The sequence below is a fragment of the Salmo salar genome, chromosome ssa18 (genome assembly GCF_905237065.1).
Source record: "Salmo salar chromosome ssa18, Ssal_v3.1, whole genome shotgun sequence".
In the NCBI taxonomy this organism is placed as follows: domain Eukaryota; kingdom Metazoa; phylum Chordata; class Actinopteri; order Salmoniformes; family Salmonidae; genus Salmo; species Salmo salar.
In genome coordinates, this window is record NC_059459.1 from 43,967,657 (window position 1) to 43,985,459 (window position 17,803).

Genomic DNA, 17,803 nt, shown 5'->3' on the forward strand with positions numbered 1-17,803 from the left:
AAATCCATCAGTTTAAACTAGAGATGTTGTTTTTCATTGGATGTGTGTCAATCCACCGCATCGGCCAGTACCGCACTTCCGCATCTGCTGTGAAAGGTGGCAGAGTGGTGTCGTTCAGACCGTGAGACATCTCGAAAATTGGTCTTCTCACGTAAACGTCCGAACTGTTTGACCTACTGTTATGATCACTTTATAGAAAGGGGAGATTCTCACGATTCTCCGTTTTTGCTCTACGACCTCGTTTGAAGGTAACTGGTACTGGTTTAAAAAAAAAAAAAAAAATGGAAGTATGAAGGTAGTTTTGGTCTACCCCCCCCAAAAAATGGTTAAATATGTGTCAAAAATAAAAACATTTAGGACAGACACTTCAAAACCTTGTTTCTTATGATACATTTACTTTGACTGTCCTTTTTGCCATTTCTGAATGTGTTATTCAATGTGTTTCTATGGTCAAAATCTAAGGTCAAAATCCAAAATTTTATCAAATCATATTTTTTATATATTTTTGGGGGATACCTATAGGGTTCCTAAAATTCTAAATCTGATAGCTAAATGATCCATAGTATGACCATCTTAAAATAATTCCATATGTCATTTTAGCCCATCCCCCCATTAAGGATCCTCCTTTTCTTGTTGTATCATCTCTCCCACCAAGAGGATTTATGTTGAGGAATGTTGAGGAATCAAAGTCTATTTTTAGTTAAATAATAAATAAAAAAAGTTATATATCAATGCGGAGTATACCAATGATTCGTAATCCCACCTGGGTCCTGACTAGTATACCAATAATTCATAATCCCACCTGAGTCCTGACTAGTATACCAATGATTCGTAATCCCACCTGGGTCCTGATTTAGTATACCAATAATTCATAATCCCACCTGGGTCCTGACTAGTATACCAATAATTCATAATCCCACCTGAGTCCTGACTAGTATACCAATGATTCGTAATCCCACCTGGGTCCTGACTAGTATACCAATGATTCATAAAGATTATACACAACATACCTTATTAAAGTTTATTGTACACAGATACCATTCAACCACATCAACTGTCATGACCTTAACTTCTCTCTGTGAGTGTGTGTACACATGAATAATTATTTACACAATACTGACTTCTATTAGTTGATATATAAAACAATGTTGTTCCAGTGAAAGTAAGGAACGTATCACAGACCACGCACTGCCACACGCACACACGCACACACCAGATGGCAGTATTGTGCTGGGATGGTAAGATGTCTTAGGCAATTACAACTCATCAGCCTACAGTAATGACTTTCTCTCCCTTTGGTGAAGTTTATCATGTCCATTGAGAGACATGTTGGATTAAAACTTTTTGTAATTTGAATCAGGCTTTTTATGTCAGAAGAACAATTAAGGTATGGGATTAAAAAATTATAAACAGACAGACAGACAGACAGTCCGGTAGACACAAGACAGACAGACAGTCCGGCAGACACAAGACAGACACAAGACAGACAGACAGACAGACAGACAGACAGACGTCCCAGTCCCTAAGGGAAATGGGAAGGACTAGTTATGGAATACTGCTTTGTTTAATGAAGAAACATTTTGTTCAACTGTACGTGTCAACATTGTAGGATACTGGCTTCCTCTTTCAGCATTAGGAAACACTACACAGCATTGGGATTACAACACAAATCTTTCTCACATTCACAAAAGATGTGCTTAAAATCAAATGTTTCTAATGATTGGAAGCTTACTGGGCATGATGATACATACCAATGAATGACTAATCTCCCTGTTGCCCGTTGGGCCAGTAACCGAAAGGTTTCTGGATCGAATCCCCGAGCGGACAAGGTAAAAATCTCCCTAGACCTTCCAAATTAACAATGTTCTGACGTACTGTTGCCCGTTGGGCCAGTAACCGAAAGGTTCCTGCATCGAATCCCCGAGCTGACAAGGTAAAAATCTCCCTAGGCCTCCCAATATTCTGACATACGTGGATGTTGATTAAGGCAGCCCCCCCTCCCCCTCTCTGATTCACAGGGGTTGGGTTAAATGCAGAAGACACATTTCAGTGTGGCTCAGTTGGTAGAGCATGGTGTTTGCAACGCCAGGGTTGTGGGTTCGATTCCCACGTGGGACCAGTACGGAGAAAATAATTTATGAAATGTATGCATTCACTACTGTAAGTCGCTCTGGATAAGAGTGTCTGCTAAATGACAAAAAAAATGTTAAAAATGACCAAAAAATGTAAAAAATGACCAAAAAAATGTAAAAAATGACAAAAATATGTAAAATGTTAGTTGTACAACTGACTAGGTATTTACCCCTTTCCTTTTCCAAGGTCTGGGGTTTCTGAGACGAGTTAATGACTGAGGACTAAACATGTTTTTCACTTTCTCTACACCAGAGGGCAGGAGACAATCACCAAGAAATTGGAGTAGGTTTTGTGATAAACCACCTTGAAAGGAAAAACACATAGTTATAAATCTCTGCATATTTTTTTCAAATATCATTTTGGAAAATAACAAAGTTAACTTAAGAAGTCAGTTGGATCTTGACCTAATAAAACACATTGAATGGACAAATGGGAAAATGGATCCCCATATTAAAATTACCTTATCTAATTTGCATATTTAGTTTTGACTTAAAAGTTGTAACTTTAAGGGCCAGTTGGATGACTGGAGGAAGTTATGGGCCCGCTGGATGACTGGAGGAAGTTAAGGGCCAGTTGGATGACTGGAGGAAGTTATGGGCCAGCTGGATGACTGGAGGAAGTTATGGGCCAGCTGGATGACTGGAGGAAGGGCCAGCTGGATGACTGGAGGAAGTTAAGGGCCAACTGGATGACTGGAGGAAGTTAAGGGCCAACTGGATGACTGGAGGAAGTTAAGGGCCAACTGGATGACTGGAGGAAGTTAAGGGCCAGTTGGATGACTGGAGGAAGTTAAGGGCCAACTGGATGACTGGAGGAAGTTAAGGGCCAGCTGGATGACTGGAGGAAGTTATGGGCCAGCTGGATGACTGGAGGAAGTTAAGGGCCAGCTGGATGACTGGAGGAAGTTAAGGGCCAGCTGGATGACTGGAGGAAGTTAAGGGCCAGCTGGATGACTGGAGGAGGTTATGGGCCAGCTGGATGACTGGAGGAAGTTATGGGCCAGTTGGATGACTGGAGGAAGTTATGGGCCCGCTGGATGACTGGAGGAAGTTAAGGGCCAGTTGGATGACTGGAGGAAGTTATGGGCCAGCTGGATGACTGGAGGAAGTTATAGGCCAGCTGGATGACTGGAGGAAGGGCCAGCTGGATGACTGGAGGAAGTTAAGGGCCAACTGGATGACTGGAGGAAGTTAAGGGCCAACTGGATGACTGGAGGAAGTTAAGGGCCAGTTGGATGACTGGAGGAAGTTAAGGGCCAACTGGATGACTGGAGGAAGTTAAGGGCCAGCTAGATGACTGGAGAAAGTTATGGGCCAGCTGGATGACTGGAGGAAGTTAAGGGCCAGCTGGATGACTGGAGGAGGTCATGGGCCAGCTGGATGACTGGAGGAAGTTATGCTTCAATCACTTCTCTTCCAACTCCAATTTCCCTGGAATTCAAAAGTCACTGCAAAATAAACCTCCCTCTCTGGCGTAGCCTGCAGACCTTGGTCCAAATACCATTTGAGCTCATTTCAAATAGTTTATCTGTGCTTGAATGAGCTTACCTGAGATAAGGAAACCAATAGAAACATCCCAAAACAGCAAACCCTGCTCACCTGGCACTCTGGGCATGGCTAAAACAAACACACACACACACACACACACACACACACACACACACACACACACACACACACACACACACACACACACACACACACACACACACACACACACACAATTACTCGACCCTTCTATAAATATATAATGATTGGCAGTATTAATGTCTCTGCATGGTCAATCCCACGTCTCCAGTGGCCGTGCAGCATTTACTATGATAGGGCCTCTGTAGAAGTCAGGTCATTCATAACTTATTGCACTTCGCAGAGCGGAGCGGAGCTGTTTTAAAGGAAGTTAAAACAAGGAAGTGAGTTTGTGTAAATGCTTTTCTTTTTATTTAAAAGTGAATAATGCCTAAAACGAGGTCAGTTGGTTGGGAGATTTCATTACTGACACTACCGACCGTCAGTATGTCCATTACACTAACCATCCTCACTGGGAGATTTAATTACTGACACTACCTACCGTCAGTATGTCGATTACACTAACCATCCTCACTGGGAGATTTCATTATTGACAATAATTGATTGTCAATTCATCTTCCACCCTGATTATCCCGATTTGTTCACAATCACACATCAACTGCCCTTGATGTGTGAAAATATGATATTGTCACGATACTTAGGTGCCGATATGTATTGCTATTCGATACTGCAATTTCTTTTCTTTTCTTTTCTTTTTTATTGCCAATTTTTTTTTCTTTCCCTTCCCCCCCTCCCCCTCAACCAATCACATCAACGCGGCGCTATACGGAGTTGATACAAAATCTGGGGCTGCGCACGGCGATGCGGTACGGAGCTCAGTTTGTCCTCCAGAGACTCCACAATTGCATCACACCGTCCATACGGCGCCTCCGACCATCAATGAGCTTTCCGCCTGCAGACAGTTTTATGGCCTGGAGGTTTCTCTACGATACGGAGAAAAAAGGGGCCCAGATGTTTGACGTGGTGTTGACGCCATCTTGGCAACCAACATCTGAATTGTCTGTAGGAGACTAATAGGAATGAAATGTGCATCTTGTTTTCATCTACGACTATTGAAAACACGTCACGGTAAAACTTTTGAATAGGAAACCTAGAATGACCCGTCCATTACAGGACAATGAACTGTAAATCACCACCATTCAACTGAATCTATTGTCCTGTAAAAATGCTCTGCAATTCTGTTACTGTTGTTGATATTTTGAGGTGTGTTGATGTCTGTTAGGAGGAGGACCGTATAAAACAGGTGTGTTGATGTCTGTTAGGAGGAGGACCGTATAAAACAGGTGTGTTGATGTCTGTTAGGTGGAGGACCGTATAAAACAGGTGTGATGATGTCTGTTAGGAGGAGGACCGTATAAAACAGGTGTGTTGATGTCTGTTAGGTGGAGGACCGTATAAAACAGGTGTGATGATGTCTGTTAGGAGGAGGACCGTAGAAAACAGGTGTGATGATGTCTGTTAGGAGGAGGACCGTATAAAACAGGTGTGTTGATGTCTGTTAGGAGGAGGACCGTATAAAACAGGTGTGTTGATGTCTGTTAGGAGGAGGACCGTATAAAACAGGTGTGTTGATGTCTGTTAGGAGGAGGACCGTATAAAACAGGTGTGATGATGTCTGTTAGGAGGAGGACCGTATAAAACAGATGTGATGATGTCTGTTAGGAGGAGGACCGTATAAAACAGGTGTGATGATGTCTGTTAGGAGGAGGACCGTATAAAACAGGTGTGATGATGTCTGTTAGGAGGAGGACCGTATAAAACAGGTGTGTTGATGTCTGTTAGGAGGAGGACCGTATAAAACAGGTGTGATGATGTCTGTTAGGAGGAGGACCGTATAAAACAGGTGTGATGATGTCTGTTAGGAGGAGGACCGTATAAAACAGGTGTGTTGATGTCTGTTAGGAGGAGGACCGTATAAAACAGGTGTGTTGATGTCTGTTAGGAGGAGGACCGTATAAAACAGGTGTGATGATGACAAGACAACTCAGGAGTGGCTTCGGGACAAGTCTCTGAATGTCCTTGAGTGGCCCAGCCAGAGCCGGACTTGAACCCGATCTAACATCTCCGGAGAGACCTGAAAATACCTGTGCAGCGACGCTCCCCATCCAACCTGACAGAAGTTGAGAGGATCTGCAGAGAAGAATGGTAGAAACTCCCCAAATACAGGTGTGCCAAGCTTGCAGCGTCATACCCAAGAAGACTCGATGCTGTAATTGCTGCCAAAGGTGCTTCAACAAAGTACTGAGTAAAGGGTCTGAATACTTGTCTAATTGTGATATTAGTTTTTTTTCATGTTTCATAAATTTACAAAAATAAATAAAAACCTGGTTTTACTTGGTCAATATTGGGTATTCTGTGTAGATTGATAAGGAAGAAATACAATCAATTTAATCAATTTTAGAATAAGGCTGTAACGTAACAAAATGTGGTAAAAGTCAAATTGTCTGAATATTTTCCCGAGAAACACCAGGAATGAATGTCGTTCCCATAGAATTCTATTCAACATTTTGGGACAAAGTAGCTCCCGCTATTTATACCAATGAAAACACACGTCACTCATTTCAGTACTTCCTAGTTCCATGTAACAAACAGTTATTTCAGTTCATATTTAAAACCTTGAACATCTGGAGAGTCCCCTGCTGATTATAAGTTTTATAAATTATAACAATAAAATAATAACAAAACTCATAATCGATAAAATGGCAAAAGTCTTACCGGACTTGATACATATCAATCAAACAGGGTTTTATTAGAAATACACACAAACAGAGTCGGATGTTTCAGTATAATACGAAATGATAAAAAACAAGATATTTACTACAGCTACAGTTCAGAGGTCAACACCATAATGACCCCTGGGACTAAACACCTCCCTCTGTAACTGGATCCTGGACTTCCTGACGGGCCGCCCCCCCAGGGGATAAGGGTAGGTAACAACACATCTGCCACGCTGATCCTGAGGAGGGAGAGGTGGGGAGAGGACAGGGGGTGGTAGAAGGAGAGGAGGGGGAGAGGAAAGGTGGGGAGAGTGGGAGAGGACAGGGGGTGGTAGAAGGAGAGGAGGAGGAGAGGTGGGGAGAGGGAGAGTGGGAGGGAGAGAGAGGGGGTAAGGGGAGGGAGAGAGAGAGAAGAGGATGAGGGTTGTAGAGGTAGAGGATGAGGATGAGAGGAGGAGGCAGCGAGAGGAGATGAGAGGGGAGGAGAGAGGAGGGGGCAGCGAGAGGAGATGAGAGAAGAGGAAAGGAGATGAGAGGGGAGGAGAGAAGAGGAGAGGGGAGGGGAGGGGAGAGGAGGGAGCAGCGAGAGGAGATGAGAGGGGAGGAGAGGAGATGAGAGGGGAGGGGAGGGGAGGGGAGAGGAGGGGAGAGAAGGGGGCAGCGAGAGGAGATGAGAGTGGAGGAAAGGAGATGAGAGGGGAGGAGAGGGGAGGAAAGGAGATGAGAGGGGAGGAGAGGAGATGAGAGGGGAGGGGGGTTCCCAGGGTCTAGGAGGTAAAGGCTGTCCACTCGTTTTGATTTGTATGACTTCCCAGCAGGTGACAGCTGTCTGGGTCTGGCCAGTGGGACCTCTCAGAAATCTCTCCCCAGTTTCATTTCTCCACGTGTCAGTTCAGATCAACTCCCAGATGAAGAGGAGGGAAGGGCTGAGCAGAGTGAGATGAAGGGGAGAGAGGGGCTGAGCAGAGTGGATATGAAGGGGAGGGAGGGCCTGAGCAGAGTGAGATGAAGAGGAGGGAGGGGCTGAGCAGAGTGGAGATGAAGAGGAGGGAGGGCCTGAGCAGAGTGGAGAAGGGGAGAGAGGGGCTGAGCAGAGTGGAGATGAAGGGGAGAGAGGGCCTGAGCAGTGTGAGATGAAGAGGAGGGAGGGGCTGAGCAGAGTGGAGATGAAGAGGAGGGAGGGCCTGAGCAGAGTGGAGAAGGGGAGAGAGGGGCTGAGCAGAGTGGAGATGAAGGGGAGAGAGGGCCTGAGCAGTGTGAGATGAAGGGGAGGGAGGGCCTGAGCAGAGTGAGATGAAGAGGAGGGAGAGGCTGAGCAGAGTGGAGATGAAGAGGAGGGAGGGGCTGAGCAGAGTGAGATGAAGAGGAGGGAGAGGCTGAGCAGAGTGGAGATGAAGAGGAGGGAGGGGCTGAGCAGAGTGAGATGAAGGGGAGGGATGGGCTGAGCAGAGTGGAGATGAAGAGGAGGGAGGGGCTGAGCAGAGTGGAGATGAAGGGGAGAGAGGAGCTGAGCAGAGTGGAGATGAAGAGGAGGGAGGGCCTGAGCAGAGTGAGATGAAGAGGGAGGGAGGAGCTGAGCAGAGTGGAGATGAAGAGGAGGGAAGGGCTGAGCAGAGTGGAGATGAAGGGGAGAGAGGGGCTGAGCAGAGTGAGATGAAGAGGAGGGAGGGGCTGAGCAGAGTGGAGATGAAGAGGAGGGAGGGGCTGAGCAGAGTGGAGATGAAGGGGAGGGAGGGGCTGAGCAGAGTGAGATGAAGAGGAGGGAGGGGCTGAGCAGAGTGGAGATGAAGAGGAGGGAGGGGCTGAGCAGAGTGGAGATGAAGAGGAGGGAGGGGCTGAGCAGAGTGGAGGTGAAGGGGAGGGAGGGGCTGAGCAGAGTGGAGATGAAGAGGAGGGAGGGGCTGAGCAGAGTGGAGGTGAAGAGGAGGGAGGGGCTGAGCAGAGTGGAGGTGAAGGGGAGGGAGGGGCTGAGCAGAGTGGAGATGAAGAGGAGGGAGGGGCTGAGCAGAGTGGAGATGAAGGGGAGGGAGGGGCTGAGCAGAGTGGAGATGAAGAGGAGGGAGGGGCTGAGCAGAGTGGAGGTGAAGGGGAGGGAGGGGCTGAGCAGAGTGGAGATGAAGAGGAGGGAGGGGCTGAGCAGAGTGGAGATGAAGGGGAGGGAGGGGCTGAGCAGAGTGGAGATGAAGAGGAGGGAGGGGCTGAGCAGAGTGGAGATGAAGGGGAGGGAGGGGCTGAGCAGAGTGAGCAAAGGCCTTCTCTCTCTCTCTTTTCACCTATTTCTCGCTCCCTTTTTCTCTGTCCCCCTTATCTTATTTTATCCACCCCTTTCTCCTCTCTCCACTTCTTCCTCATCCCTGGCTTCTCTGAGCTGTCAAATTAAACTTTTGTGAAATTGCAAAGTGGTGAAAGGCTACACAGTGTGATCTGTTATAAAGGTGGTGAAAGCCTTCACAGTGTGATCTGTTAAATGGTGAAAGGCTTCACAGTGTGTTCTGTTATAAAGTGGTGAAAGGCTTCACAGTGTGGTCTGTTAAATGGTGAAAGGCTTCACAGTGTGATCATCCCAAACGTGTTCGATGGGGTTGAGGTCAGTGCTCTGTGCTTGCCAGTCAAGTTCTTCCACACCGATCTCGACAATCCATTCTAGATCTGTTAAGTGGTGAAAGGCTTCACAGTGTGGTCTGTTAAGTGGTGAAAGGCTTCACAGTGTGATCTGTTAAATGGTGAAAGGCTTCACAGTGTGATCTGTTAAATGGTGAAAAGCTTCACAGTGTGATCTGTTAATTGGTGAAAGGCTTCACAGTGTGATCTGTTAAATGGTGAAAGGCTTCACAGTGTGATCTGTTAAGGGGGTATGCCTCTTTGTAAACAACAACCGATGCGCTGCTTCACACTGTGAAGGAAGTCTCGTGCTTCTGCTCACCTGAACTGGAATACCTCATGTTAAATAGCAGGCTTTTTCTATCTACCAAGAGAGATTTCATCTGTAATCATCACTGCTGTCTACATTCTACCAGAAATGAGAATGGCACTAAGCAGGCACTCAACGAGCTGTACAGGGCCTTAAACAAACAAGACAACACACACCCAGAGGCAGCTTTTACAGGGCCGTAAACAAACAAGACAACACACACCCAGAGGCAGCGTTTACAGGGCCGTAAACAAACAAGACAACACACACCCAGAGGCAGCGTTTACAGGGCCGTAAACAAACAAGACAACACACACCCAGAGGCAGCGTTTACAGGGCCGTAAACAAACAAGACAACACCCACCCAGAGGCAGCGTTTACAGGGCCGTAAACAAACAAGACAACACGCACCCAGAGGCAGCGTTTACAGGGCCGTAAACAAACAAGACAACACCCACCCAGAGGCAGCGTTTACAGGGCCGTAAACAAACAAGACAACACGCACCCAGAGGCAGCGTTTACAGGGCCGTAAACAAACAAGACAACACGCACCCAGAGGCAGCGTTTACAGGGCCGTAAACAAACAAGACAGCACGCACCCAGAGGCAGCGTTTACAGGGCCGTAAACAAACAAGACAACACGCACCCAGAGGCAGCGTTTACAGGGCCGTAAACAAACAAGACAACACACACCCAGAGGCAGCGTTTTAGTGGGAGGAGACTTTTATCACAGGGAGACTGAAATGCGTTTTACCAAAACGTCTCCTACGCCTCAAGAGTCGCTAACACTCTGGACCACTTGTACTCTACCCACAGAAACGCATACAATCCCCTCCCTCGCACTCCCTTCGGAAAATCAGACCATAACTCTATCCTCCTGCTTACTGTTTACGAGTGAAAACTCAAACAGGAAATACCAGAGCTCTGTACGGATGAGGTCCGACGAACCGGACGCTAAGCTACGAGGCTGCTTCGCTAGCACAGACTGGAATATGATCAGGGATTCATCCAATAACATTGAGGAGTTTACCACATCATTCACGGGCAGTTCATCAGTTAGTGCCTTGCCGACGTCGTCCCCCACAATGACCACATACACTACACTCTTCTGGGAAGGCTTTCCAGTAGATGTTGGAACATTGCTGCGGGGACTTGCTTCCATTCAGCCACAAGAGCATTAGTGAGGTCGGGTACTGATGTTGGGCGATTAGGCCTGGCTCGCAGTCGGTGTTCCAATTCATCCCAAAGGGTGTTCGATGGGGTTGAGGTCAGTGCTCTGTGCTTGCCAGTCAAGTTCTTACACACCGATCTCGACAATCCATTTTATATGGACCTTGCTTTGTGCACAGGGGCATTGTCATGCTGGAACAGGAAAGAGCCTTGTTTAAACTATTGCCACAAAGTTGGAAGCACAGAATTGTCTAGAATATAATTAATTGTATGCTGTAGCGTTAAGATTTCTCTTCACTGGAACTAAGGGGCCCGAACCATGAAAAACATCCCTTGACCATTATCCTCCCCCACCAAACTTTACAGTTGGCACTATGCATTGGGGCAGGTAGCGTTTTCCTGGCATCCGCCAAACCCAGATTTGTCCATCAGACTGCCAGATGGTGAAGCGTGATTCATCACTCCAGAGAACGCGTCTCCACTTCTCCAGAGTCCAATGGCGGCGAACTTTACACCACTCCAATCGACGCTTGGCATTGCGCATGGTGATCGGCCATGGAAACCCATTTCATGAAGCTCCCGACGAACAGTTGTTGTGCTGACGTTGCTTCCAGAGGCAGTTTGGAACTCGGTAGTGAGTGTTGGAACCGAGGACAGACGATATTTACTCCCTACTCGCTTCCAGGTAGAACCCTTTAGTGTTCCATGTAGAACCCTTTTTGATTCCAGGTAGAACCTTTTTGTGTTCCATGTAGAACCCTTTGCATGGAGGGTTCTACATAAAACCTTAAAGGGTTCTACCTGGTACCAAAAAGTGTTATCCTATGGGGACAGCCAAAGAACCCTTTTGGAACCCTTTTTTTGTGTATGGACGCAGTCAAGGTGAAACTTAGTGCTGTCAGACTGTGGTACTGAAGATGGATGGGGCTGTGTGTGTGTGTGTGTGTGTGTGTGTGTGTGTGTGTGTGTGTGTGTGTGTGTGTGTGTGTGTGTGTGTGTGTGTGTGTGTGTGTGTGTGTGTGTGTGTGTGTGATGGTAATGGCTATTGCAACTCAGGCGCTGATGTGATGAGCTGTGACAGAGGGAAGAGCTCTATCTCTGAAAGTTCACACACACACACACACACACACACACACACACACACACACACACACACACACACACACACACACACACACACACACACACACACACACACACACACAAAGAGAGAGAGAGAGAGAGACAAACAGACTCTGTCTGAGCATGTCTGGACGCTGCACAGAGAGACTCCCTGTCTCACATCAGTCACTCACTAATGTGCAAATTACAGCTAGGTCCAAACAGGTCTGGGCATCAAACAAAAGCCAAAGTATTCCCACGAACCTCTGAGTCCCAAATGGCACCCTAATCCCTACATCGTACACTGCTATTGACAAGGACTCACCCTATTCACTATGTAATGCACTACTATTCACCAGGGCCCACCCTATTCCCTATATAGTGCACTACTTCAAATCATAGGGGACACGTAATCTACTAACCCTTCAAATCATAGGGGACACGTAATCTACTAAACCCTTCAAATCATAGGGGACACGTCATCTACTAAACCCTTCAAATCATAGGGGACACTTCATCTACTAAACCCTTCAAATCATAGGGGACACTTCATCTACTAAACCCTTCAAATCATAGGGGACACGTCATCTACTAAACCCTTCAAATCATAGGGGACACTTAATCTACTAAACCCTTCAAATCATAGGGGACACTTCATCTACTAAACCCTTCAAATCATAGGGGACACGTCATCTACTAAACCCTTCAAATCATAGGGGACACAATTTGTAGATGCACTGAGGTGGATGATAGATGGACTGATGTGGACGATAGATGGACTGAGGTGGACGATAGATGGACTGAGGTGGACGATAGATGGATTGAGGTGGACGATAGATGGACTGAGGTGGACGATAGATGGACTGAGGTGGACGATAGATGGACTTAGGTGGACGATAGATGGACTGAGGTGGACGATAGATGGACTGAGGTGGACGATAGATGGACTGAGGTGGACGATAGATGGACTGAGGTGGATGATAGATGGACCGAGGTGGATGATAGATGGACGATAGATGGACTGAGGTGGATGATAGATGGACTGAGATGGATGATAGATGGACGATAGATGGACTGAGGTGGACGATAGATGGACTGAGGTGGATGATAGATGGATTGAGGTGGACGATAGATGGACTGAGGTGGACGATAGATGGACTGAGGTGGACGATAGATGGACTGAGGTGGATGATAGATGGATTGAGGTGGACGATAGATGGACTGAGGTGGACGATAGATGGACTGAGGTGGACGATAGATGGACTGAGGTGGACGATAGATGGACTGAGGTGGATGATAGATGGACCGAGGTGGATGATAGATGGACGATAGATGGACTGAGGTGGATGATAGATGGACTGAGATGGATGATAGATGGACGATAGATGGACTGAGGTGGACGATAGATGGACTGAGGTGGATGATAGATGGACTGAGGTGGATGATAGATGGACTGAGGTGGACGATAGATGGACTGAGGTGGATGATAGATGGACTGAGGTGGACGATAGATGGATGATAGATGGACTGAGATGGATGATAGATGGACTGAGATGGATGATCGATGAGAGGATTGTTTTGTTGCTCTGTTATGATACATAGAACAGAGCACGGTAATATTTTGTTACAAATTGGGACTGTTAGACTGTGTCAAGAATGTTTCAGTGAGCAGGAAGCCAGTCTACCTACCTACCTACCTGCCTGCCTGCCTGCCTGCCTGCCTGCCTGCCTGCCTGCCTGCCTGCCTGCCTCTCTCTCTCTCTCTCTCTCTCTCTCTCTCTCTCTCTCTCTCTCTCTCTCTCTCTCTCTGTCTCTCTCTCTCTCTCTCTCTCTCCCTCTCTCTCTCGATGGCAAATGAGTTAAGAAGAGGAAAGTTCTGAAGACTCTCTGTTCCGCAGTAAAGAAAAACAGACACACACATGCCGTTCTGTGCCAAACCAGAAGGGAGTGGGAGTGGATCTGGATGAAAGCAGAGATCCTGTCAATGTGTGCAGTGCTGCTCATCTCATCTCACAACTGTACTAACCACTGTCTATATAACACTAACTGCTCTCAAACTTCTGGCTTCTACTGACTCGCTCAAACCTAAAGGGTTAAAGCAAAAAGCTAAAATCCCTTTTTTTCCCCGGAGGATATGGAGAGCCTGAGACACCTGCCAACTTCTAAGGAGTAAAATCCCTCACTTACCCGGTCTCTCTTTCCTTCCTTCTGGAACTATTCTGCTTTTTCTCCTCTCTCTGAGTATTTCACCCTGCCTCCCTAGATTTTACCCCGGCGGAGAGAGAGAGAGACTCCCATGGAACCCCGGGTTCCGCTGCTGTCGTCAGTAACTTGGAGTGCTCTGGGAACCTTGTGAACTTCCCCGTCTGTGCCTCTGTCTGTTCCGGAGTATTGGAGAGAGAGAGAGAGAGAGAGAGAGAGAGAGAGAGAGACGGAGGGAAGGGGAAGGGGGGAGCAGTAGTTGATTGGGAAGAAAGCAGAAGCAGCCTTGCAGACGAAGACTCCTCTGGAGACCTCAGAACCAGGACCAGCTAGAACCAACCAGCAGGACCTCCAGCTGATGATACCTCCCCAGGGACAGGCCACCATGATGGGCCAGCGTCTCAACCACCTCTCCGTCCTGGGGCTACTCTTACTGCTCCTGGACCTGGATGTGAGTCGTGGCTCCGCTGCTCCCGCTGAGGACGAGGATTACTACATGCAGGAGTTACTCACCAGGGACCACTACTACCACGTAGCACCTGAGGAGGAGATTGTACCACCTGTTCCCCCCTTCGAAGGGGCCCGAGGGACCGACAGGAACAAACGTCCCCCCAGCCTGGAGATGAACAACAGAAACAAACGTCCCCCCAGTCAGAAGGAGACAACCAACAGGAACAAGCGTCCATCCACCCAGAAGGAGGCGACCGGCAAGGCAGAGAACGTCAGACAAACAGACAAGACCAGGGTCACTGAAACCAAGTCAGGTACTGTTACTGTTTTTTTACACACACACACACACACACACACACACACACACACACACACACACACACACACACACACACACACACACACACACACACACACACACACACACACACACACACACACACACACACACACATATACACAATACCACGGCCACTGAAGCTACTTTAAGTTACTGTAAACTTTGTAAACCCTCCTCTGTTACTACCCAGGGTGCCCATGTCTGACCTTTGACCTAGCAGAGTCTCCTGTTACTACCCAGGGTGCCCATGTCTGACCTCTGTCCTAGCGGAGTCTCCTGTTACTACCCAGGGTGCCCATGTCTAACCTCTGACCTAGCGGAGTCTCCTGTTATTACCCAGGGTGCCCATGTCTAACCTCTGACCTAGCAGAGTCTCCTGTTACTACCCAGGGTGCCCATGTCTGACCTCTGTCCTAGCAGAGTCTCCTGTTACTACCCAGGGTGCCCATGTCTGACCTCTGTCCTAGCGGAGTCTCCTGTTACTACCCAGGGTGCCCATGGCTGACCTTTGACCTAGCAGAGTCTCCTGTTACTACCCAGGGTGACCGCGGCTGACCTTTGACCTAGCGGAGTCTCCTGTTACTACCCAGGGTGCCCATGTCTAACCTCTGACCTAGCGGAGTCTCCTGTTACTACCCAGGGTGGCCATGTCTAACCTCTGACCTAGCGGAGTCTCCTGTTATTACCCAGGGTGGCACATGTCTGACCTAGAAGAGCAGCAGGTTTATTTTATTGAAAGGTCAATCCCGAGCTCTGTGGCGTATGGTGAAAACATTATTGGGTCCACGTGCTGAAGAGGTTGTGTTGGTGCAGATATAGACCATGTTAACACAGCTTTAATAACAACAGTGGGTCTACTACTGTATCTGAGGAACAGTTTTATTAATGACCCTCATCTATATGTGTGTAGAGAGACTGTAAGATTACGTTACCCAACACCGGGCTGGCAAAGTCCTTAGACCAAATGTTATTATAGTCTTTTAATGACCATGGCGCCATCTTGTCGTCTGCCTCGGATGATTCATTTAAAAACAACCTGGTTGTTTTTGTGGTGGTATTTTGATTGGCTTAAAGAGTTTTCCAATGTAATCATCCAAATTCTCAGCCAATCGAAAAAAGACAGTTCTTTGAAACAACACCAACCTCTTAATGAATAAGACGGTTGTATAGTTTACAGCCAGTTACTGCCTAGACACCAGAAGTTGTGTTATTGGGGGATTAACATTGTGAGTCACTTACTGATCATCGGATGTTATTGTTCTGACGAGGTCAAGATAAGTAATGTGAACCAGACGTTCATAGGAAACCTCCACAAATGCCACCCTATTCCCTACGTAGTACGGACCCTGGTCAGAAGTAGTGCTCTACGTAGGGAATAGGATGCCATTTGGGACTAAACCATAGTAATACATGTGATGAATCTGAATGGAAAAGTTGAGGCACAGACATGGGAAACACAGAAGATTTGAGGACAGAGATTCAGGGAACACCATCCACATCTAAATCAATCTGTGATGACCAGAGAGAGACAAATACATATAATCATCTCTTTAGGGAGGTTTACTAGAGGATCCCCTCACTCCTCTTCTACCCCTCCACCCCTCCATCCCTCTATCCCTCTATCCCTCCATCTCTCCATCCCTCTACCCCTCTACCCCTCCATCCCTCCATCCCTCCACCCCTCCATCCCTCCATCCCTCTATCCCTCCATCCCTCCATCCCTCCACCCCTCCACCCCTCCATCCCTCCATCCCTCCATCCCTCCACCCCTCCATCCCTCCATCCCTCTATCCCTCCATCCCTCCATCCCTCCATCCCTCTATCCCTCCATCCCTCCATCCCTCCCTCCATCCATCCCTCTACCCCTGTTACAGGAGAGGTATTAACCTCCAGGGAGGAAAGGGTTGAATTAGGAGGAGGGGACTGCTCCGCACACACACACACACACACACACACACACACACACACACACACACACACACACACACACACACACACACACACACACACACACACACACACACACACACACACACACACACACACACACAGCCTTCCCCTCCACACACACTCCAGTATATTACATCTCAGCGTTCTGGCTGAAATCTTTCTCTAAGGCATCACAGAGTACGTTCAGTAGCAGCTCAGTGATTGGTTCAGCCATAGAGGGTAGGTGTAAATCCAGCCGTGTGATAGGATGAGAGAGAGGAACATGTGTACAGCCAGACACACACGGTATAGGTAGAGTCCTGCAGTGGCATGGCAAGCTATTGGCTGGTAATTGGGAGCAGCTGTGGACGCAATGACTCAATGGTTCAGGAATCCTCACACCTGCCTCGGCTGGGTTAGACTGGGGCTAGGGTATGTACCTGTCCTGCCTCGGCAGGGGTAGACTGGGGCTGGGGTATGTACCTGTCCTGCCTCAGCAGGGGTAGACTGGGGCTGGGGTAGGTACCTGTCCTGCCTCGGCAGGGGTAGACTGGGGCTGGGGTATGTACCTGTCCTGCCTCGGCAGGGGTAGACTGGGGCTGGGGTATGTACCTGTCCTGCCTCGGCAGGGGTAGACTGGGGCTGGGGTATGTACCTGTCCTGCCTCGGCAGGGGTAGACTGGGGCTGGGGTATGTACCTGTCCTGCCTCGGCAGGGGTAGACTGGGGCTGGGGTATGTACCTGTCCTGACTCAGCAGGGGTAGACTGGGGCTGGGGTATGTACCTGTCCTGCCTCGGCAGGGGTAGACTGGTGCTGGGGTATGTACCTGTCCTGCCTCGGCAGGGGTAGACTGGGGCTGGGGTATGTACCTGTCCTGCCTCGGCAGGGGTAGACTGGGGCTGGGGTATGTACCTGTCCTGCCTCGGCAGGGGTAGACTGGGGCTGGGAATGTACCTGTCCTGCCTCGGCAGGGGTAGACTGGGGCTGGGGTATGTACCTGTCCTGCTGCAGGTGGATTAGAAAGGGAAAAGAGTAGAACAATGCCAGACAGAAGCTCTGAGGCCATGTGTAGTGTGCCATTCCAATATACATACAGTACACACTGTGTTTTACTAAGTACTGGGCATTATACATACAGTACACACTGTGTTTTACTAAGTACTGGGCATTCCAATATACATACAGTACACACTGTGTTTTGCTAAGTACTGGGCATTCCAATATACATACAGTACACACTGTGTTTTACTAAGTACTGGGCAT

The 17,803-nt window shown here is 48.0% G+C and overlaps 1 protein-coding gene across 1 annotated transcript in view; it reads left to right on the forward strand.

The window, feature by feature from the left end:
- Positions 1–13,599: 13,599 nt before the first annotated feature.
- The window catches only part of cpxm2 (carboxypeptidase X (M14 family), member 2), a 110,690-nt gene continuing 106,486 nt past the window's right edge, over positions 13,600–17,803 (forward strand). Inside the window, exon 1 of the mRNA XM_045701180.1 lies at positions 13,600–14,584. Within this exon, the coding sequence (XP_045557136.1) occupies positions 14,179–14,584 (406 nt within the window). The 5' untranslated portion in view covers positions 13,600–14,178. The remainder of the gene's footprint in view (positions 14,585–17,803) is intronic.